Source organism: Mastomys coucha, unplaced genomic scaffold, assembly GCF_008632895.1.
Source record: "Mastomys coucha isolate ucsf_1 unplaced genomic scaffold, UCSF_Mcou_1 pScaffold14, whole genome shotgun sequence".
In the NCBI taxonomy this organism is placed as follows: Eukaryota; Metazoa; Chordata; class Mammalia; order Rodentia; family Muridae; genus Mastomys; species Mastomys coucha.
In genome coordinates this window covers 98301145-98308331 of record NW_022196896.1, presented here as the reverse complement: position 1 = coordinate 98308331, position 7187 = coordinate 98301145, and the positions used below count along the sequence as shown (strand labels likewise).

The following is a 7187-nucleotide window of genomic DNA, read 5'->3' as shown; positions in this document are numbered from 1 at the left end:
CCACCCCCCGGTTAAAAACCATATTTAAGAGAGATGGAGGTTTAGCTCTGCTCTGTGGAGGAACACTACTGCAAGCTTCATGGTTGGATCTTCAGCATGGCAGAAGAACAAACAACATAGATCACTTTGTCCCTGGGATCAAATAGCTGGGAGTTGTATTTTTCTGAAACAATTCTTCAACATCCCTATTTAAATTTATGTTTAGGGGACTGTAGAGATGGATCAGCAGGAAAGGGTACTAATTTCTGTGCAAGGATGAAGACCAGAGTCAGATCCCCAGACAGGAGGATTGCTGTGGCTCCCACCAGTTAGAGGCGGGGCAAGCTCCTGGTTCAGTGAGAGACCCTGTCTCAAGGGATTCTAAGGTTGACAATGAGAGAGAGAAGGGTGTCCAACAATCTCCTCTGGCAGGAACACACACACAAATACACCACACTCAAAAAAAATTTATTTTTAAAAAGAGGTTATAGTGGTGCCATTTTTAAATGTGTTCATGATCCCATAACTGACATAAACGGAAGGATAACAGAGCTCTTGTTCAACTACTCAGACAAAGGTAGCCAGAGAGCTTTAGCACTTCCTTTCTGTGTGCTGGTTGGAACCCATCAGTAGCTAAGTTGGAGAGGGAAGTGCCCCTAAAAAGAGGTCAGAGAAGGGCAGGGAGGTGGAGAGACTAGAAGACGAGGGGCTCCCAGAACTGCAGTCTGGCTGGTGGGAGAGACCCAGTGTCTAATTCCACTCTCAATGTTCTCTGTGAATTTTAAGTAGTGGCTCCAACCCCCACCTCCCCAAACAGACACAAATGGCATTTGCTGACTGAAAAGGGAAAACAGAGCACCCCATGAAATTTAGAAAGACTGTTGTTCCTGGATTAAGACCAATGACCTAGCATAGTCCTACATGCTAGGGAAAAAACGAGTGGAAGAGTGGCTAAGAGGGCAAAGATGCTGCTGCTAAACTCGATGACCTGGGTTCAATCCCTGGCACCCATATGGCACCAGAAGAGAACTGACACCTGCAGTTCATCTTCACTCACACACACACACACACACACACACACACACACACACACACACACACACAAATGTAATGTTAATTTTTAAATGAACAAACCGAAGGGCAGGCCATGCCTTTAATCCCAGCACTCAGTAGGCAGAGGCAGGTGGATCTCTTAAGTTCCAGGCCAACCTGATCTACATAGTGAGTTCCAGGACAGCCAGAGCTATATAGAGACACCTTGTCTCAAAATAAATAAATAAATAAATAAAATAATAATAAATTCAAAACAAACAGAAGGTGAGCAATAAATTGTTCCTTGGAACCAACTCAAAGCTGACAAGTTTCTTGCTGAAGGAATGAGCTAGAAGGCAGGTTCCAAAAACCTAAATCTAGAGATGAACCTTGCAAGAACCATGCAAAGATTTTCTGCTGCTATATAACCCAGATGAAACGGATGAGATCTCAAATCTAGGGAAGGGGGCTTCTTTCTTTCATTTCTGGGTGGGGCACAGAGAATGAGGTGAGGGTGGGCCTAAAATCATTTTGTTTAATCATTCACTATTTAGGCTCTGTGGATAATTGCAACTGTGTGCCCTGTTCTGCCCCACACCCTCCTCCCTTCCACTCCCTTCCTGAAGATGAAGGGATCTGGGACCGGGATGGCTTCCCTTCAGCTAACCTAAGCCTTGCCCACTTCCTCGCCATCCGCACACAGCTGCTGAAGCCCAGACAGCCAGATGTCTGTTGCAGATCGGTACTGTGAGGGCCCAGACCTGCAGCCTTTCTCTACACAGACGCTCTGGAGATTCAATTTTAATTAACGGTGGGAGCTATGGCCCCAAGGATTGGATTTTCAGAATAGAAAATATCCTTCCCATTTTGTTCTTTCTCACTCTCTCTCTTTCCATTCCTCTGCCGTTTCCCCCAATGTGACCGAAATTTAAAAATAAATATGAAAAAAATCGAACGAGGAGTCTCACCCACACCTTCACTGGGACCCAGGAGGGAAGCTGAGGATGCAGAGGGCTGCAGGCGGCCGCCAGGAGCGGTCCAGCTCTGGGAGGAGGCCTAGCGCGCCGCGAAGGCGGGGCCTGGGGCGGGACCACGCGAACTGGGGCGGGGTCTGTTCAGTCACGTGGCAGCGGACTTCCCATGCTCTACAGAACCCGCTTTAGCGAGAACTCTGGGACAGACGTTCTGCGGCCATGGGGCCTTGGGTGACTGCTGAGAGCTGCCTAGCGGCCGGCTTGCTGAAGAAACAAGTGGCCGTGGTCACCGGTGGGGGCACAGGCATTGGAAAAGCCATCTCCCGGGAGCTCCTGCACCTAGGTACGTGAGAAGACCTCTGGGGCTGGGCACCCAGAGCTAGTGTCCCCGGAGGTCAAGCTCGGGTAAACTGGGTTCAGAGACCGAGAAGGTCAGAGACAGAGGGAGTGAGAGAGACAGAGGGGAGTGCTGGCGGACGGGGAAGAGGTTGCAAAGCTACTAGGTGCTGCAGAGCTGAGCAGTGAGAGGAAACGAAATAACAGAGGAGAAATGTTGAGAGGCTCTGATCACATTTTCTCCTCACGTCCCCGTGCTAAAGCAAGAAAAGGGAAAAGTTAATTAAACTTAGAACGATCACGTAGACACGCACAAGGAAGGAAGCCACCCAGAAGAAAATAGTTACATTTAATATTTAGATATGTGAGAGTGCACATCTTCTTCGGGTTTACTCTTAAACCCAAAGCAAAGTTTATCCAGGTGGTGGTGACACATGACTTTAATTCCAGCACTCAAGAGGCAGAGACAGGTGGATCTCTGTAAGTTTGAGGCTAGCCTGGTCTACAGATCGAGTTCTAGGACAGTTGAGGCTCAAAGAGAAACCCTGTCTTGAAGTTGTGGGTAGGAGGGAAGAGTGCAAAGTTTAAAGGCATATTTGAAAAGATATTTCCAACATGACTCTTATATTATGCAAAGAGCTTTGACAAGTAGATTTTTAAAAGATTATTTAAAATTTATTTATGTATTTATTTTGGTTTTTCGAGACAGGGTTTCTCTGTGTAGCCCTGGCTGACCTGGAACTCTCTCTGTAGACCAGGCTGGCCTGGAACTCAGAGATCTACCTGCCTCTGCCTCCCAAGTGCTGGGATTAAAGGTGTGCACCACCACCGCCTGGCTTAAAATTTATTTTATGTGTATGAGTGCACTTTAGCTGTCTTCAAACACACCAGAAGACAGTATCAGATTGTTGTAATCATAAAAAGATGTTTTATGGGCTTGTGGTGAGGTGTGGGGGAAGGGGAATGCGGACCAGCCACAGGATGGTATAGCACAGAATAGAGTTTATTTAGGGCATGGGGAGGAGAGTTAAGAAGGTAGTAGAGGCAGAGAGAATGGCAGAGAGAAGAGAATAGCGAAGTAGAGGCCGGCCATGACAACGGAGAAAGAATGGAAAGAACGGGGAAGGGAATGGGGGGGAGCAAGGGGACAAGAGGCAGGAGAGAGAGGATGGTTGTGAGCCACCATGTGGTTGCTAGGAACTGAACCCAGAACCTCTGGAAGAGCAGTCAGAGCTCTTAACTGCTGAGCCATCCCTCCAGCCCTGACAAGTAGATTTTTAAAACTCTGACATCAAGAGGAGCAAATGAGACAATGATATGGCCCGAGCATTCCATGCTGAGCTAACACAGGAAATAAATACATGAAGAAAAGATCGGCTTTATCTTACCAACAGTACCTTGCAAAGGAAAACAAGATGCCATTGCAAGTTGCATTGTCCATACTTCCAGCCTGTCTGCCATCACGAAACTTTCCCTAGGAGGAAGAATTATTTAAAAAAAAAAAAAAAATCTATCAGTGCCTACTTGGTACAAAGGTCAGGACCTTGGCCTCTGTTAGCAGATTTGCAGAACCTTGGTTCCCCTTCTCTGGATTTCTAGTTATTGAACCTCTTTTTGCATTGGGCAAACACTACACCAGTTCTAGAGTTGGGCAACAAGACTATTGGGGCATGACTGAAATATTAGGCCACTCTGTGGCTTGGAGATGCTGTGAAAGTCATGGAGTATGTCCCTAGGAAAATACTTCCTATACCTAAAAGAGAAGTGAACGCTGTCCTGCTGTGTTTATTTTGGATCGCCTTCCACGAGAGAATATGGAACAAAAAGTTCTTTTTAAAGGTTTGTTGTATTTTTAATTATATATGTGTATTGGGAGGCAGGGGAGGGCCTGTGCATAGAAGTGCCAGGTGCCCATGGAGGCTAGAAGTGTCAGATCCCCTGGAACCGGAGTGTGAGCCACCCGGTGTGAGGGGTAAGAACCAAACTCATGCCCTCTGCAAGAGAAGTCCAAGCTCTCTAAGCCCCGAGTTGTCTCTCCAGCACCAAGTATGCGAAATACTCTCTATTACGGCTTTCTCATCTTTGTTATTTTTTTTTTTTAATGCCAGAATTAATGGTGGTTTTCTGAAAGTTATTATATAGACCCAAACTGGACAAATAGGATATTATAAAGCACTAGCTGAGAGCTGGCAAGGAGGCTCAGTGGATGAGGGTGCCCGCTGCTAAGCCTGATGACCAAAGTTCAGTCCTGAGAACAGGAATGGCAGAAGGAAGGTACTGACTTCCCCAAGTCACCCTCTGACCTCTGCACAAGCACTCTGGCCCAAGGATTAGCTGGTTAAATGTGTCTGACTTCCTGTGATCTACCCTCCCTATCAAAACATCTTAACAACTGTTACAGGTAGTCCCTGGCACTGCACAGCATGGAGGAGACCTAGCAGTGACTGTGAGCTAATGCAGTGCAAAACAAACTGATCATCTGCGGGGAAAATCAGAAATGCTTCCTTACCTTTGTTGTTGTTGATGATGATGATGATGATGTTGATGTTGAGAACTCTCTTATTTCTAGTTACAGACATGTATGGGGGGGGGCAAAAAAAAAAGGCAGTACTAAAACCACACTGGGGTAGTGTTAGTGGGAAGGGGTCGGTCAAAAGGTGCCAAGTGTCATCTGGGGGGAGTTGGCGATGGGGTGAATGTAACCAGAATATGTTGTGTGAGATTCCCAGAGTAAATAAAAGCAAGAGCTGGAAGGGTGCAAAACTTCAATTAGAAAGGACAAAGCCTGCCTGGCTGTTTCCCATCGAGCTGACAACAGCTGTAATACTGTGTTGTATGGAGGCACCTGCTGCCAAGCATAGGAGCAAGAAATCAGTTCCCAGGACCTACACGGTAGAGACGGCAGACTCCTAGAAGCTCTGACCTCCGCATGGGTGCTGTGGTACATGTACACACACACACACACACACACACACACACACAGAGAGAGAGAGAGAGAGAGAGAGAGAGAGAGAGAACAAACAAATATAATAAAAAAAATTAAGCAATGTAGTTTATGTCTCAGAATTGCTAAAAGACTTTTTTTGTTGGTTGGTTTCTTCTTTTCCTTTTGAGACAAGTTCTTACTATATAGTTTTGGCTAGTCTGAAAGTCACAGGCATTCACCTGCCTCTGCCTCCTGATTAAACAAGGGTCACTCCATCTGATATATTTTACATTTAACTGACAATTAAATTATCTGTACTGAGAATTGAAACCCAGAGCTTTGTGCATGATCAGCAAGTTCCTTACCACCTGGATACATCCCTAGACTTCTCTTTATAAACACAACAACAACAAAACCTTTTTATTTGGGGTCTGGCCTTCTCACTCTGTAGCCCAGGCAGCCCTTGAATCTGTGATTCTCCTGCCTGAGCCACCTGAGTAGCTAAGATTACAAGCTAGAACACCAGGCCTTGCTCAGGGATACTTTACCCATCAGTACAACAAAGGCATGGTTAACTATGGAAGGAGATGCGTTCATTAGTCTGATTTGATCATTGCATGACATATAAAAATACCAAAGCCAGGGCTGGTGAGATGGCTCAGCTGGTAAGAGCACCGACTGCTCTTCCAAAGGTCATGAGTTCAAATCCCAGCAGCCACATGGTGGCTCACAACCACCCGTAATGAAATCTGACGCCCTCTTCTGGTGGTCTGAAGACAGCTACAGTGTACCCATTTATAATAATAAATCTTTTTTAAAAAAAACTATCAAAAATGTACTCAGTGAATGTACAATTATTTGTCAGTTAAATGTAAAATAAGACCAGATGTAGTGACTCTCATTTGATCCCAGTCCTCAGGAGGCAGAGGCAGGTGGGTCTCTGTGACTTTCAGACTAGCCAAAGCTATATAGTGAGAACTTGTCTCAAAAGGAAAAGAAGAAATGGTCCCAGGAATTTCATAATGTGAAGCTTGTTATGGTTGTCACTTCTTTTAACATCTCCCACCTTCCGCTCAACCATTTCCCATGTTTATATTGAGAAGTCTGCACTTAGTAGTGTCTTCTGGCTGCGTGCCTGTAAATCATCTCCAGTGTACTAGCATACCTACATTAGCTCATCCCTCTGTAACTCCCCGGGCTTCCCAAGCTGATGTCACTTCCACTGTTAGCAGTTTTTAATTCCTTCTTTGTTTCTGTCATATTGGCCAATCTTGTTTGATCAGTCACTTTTGCAACATGTCACACAGTTTGTCATTGGGAGGTAAGGAAATGACACAGCTATGTTCTGTATTGTCTGTTTGAGCTGAACAACAAATGGGCAGGAATCAATTACTAAAAGACGCCCCCCGCCCCGTAGAGTTTCTCTGTGTATCGGTGGATGTCCTGGAACTCACTCTGTAGACCAGGCTGGCCTCAAACTGAGAAATCTGCCTGCTTAGCCTCCCAGAGTAGATATTAAAGGTGTGTGCTACCACTGCCTGACTGATATATATATATGTATGCATATACATATATGTACATATATATTAACATTTATTTATTTATTTATATGAGTACACTGTAGCTGTCTTCAGACACACCAGAAGAGGGCATCAGATCCCATTACAGGTGGTTGTGAGCCACCATGTAGTTACTGGGAATTGAACTCATGACCTCTGGAAAAGCAGTTAGTGTTCTTAATTGCTGAGTCATCGCTCCAGCCCTCTACATACACTTTAAATCCCACAACACACTGTTAATTCTTGTCCTTCAAATGACCCTTTTTTTTTTAAGTCAATGTGAATAGAAAGAAGAAAAAGTTTGTATAGTCACAAAATTATCATTTCAGTCTTTGATAGTTATATACAGGTATATAATGAATTTTAGTTGCTTCTAACCCC

At 45.1% G+C, this 7187-nt stretch overlaps 2 protein-coding genes across 12 annotated transcripts in view; one reads left to right on the top strand and one right to left on the bottom strand.

Annotated features, from left to right (window-relative positions):
* Tmem169 (transmembrane protein 169) overlaps positions 1-2087 on the bottom strand; it is a 25076-nt gene extending 22989 nt beyond the window's left edge. For 3 of the 11 annotated variants that reach the window (XM_031367877.1, XM_031367874.1, XM_031367890.1), the window contains exon 1: positions 1986-2083. The gene's annotated coding sequence lies outside the window, so the exon portion shown is untranslated. Of the gene's footprint in view, positions 1-1979 lie in introns of all 11 variants that reach the window. The other 8 variants (XM_031367883.1, XM_031367887.1, XM_031367888.1 and 5 more) reach the window with 8 other exon arrangements.
* Positions 2088-2120: 33 nt separating this feature from the next.
* Pecr (peroxisomal trans-2-enoyl-CoA reductase) overlaps positions 2121-7187 on the top strand; it is a 27520-nt gene continuing 22453 nt past the window's right edge. Inside the window, exon 1 of the mRNA XM_031367871.1 lies at positions 2121-2328. Coding sequence (XP_031223731.1) covers positions 2205-2328 — 124 coding nt within the window. The 5' untranslated portion in view covers positions 2121-2204. The remainder of the gene's footprint in view (positions 2329-7187) is intronic.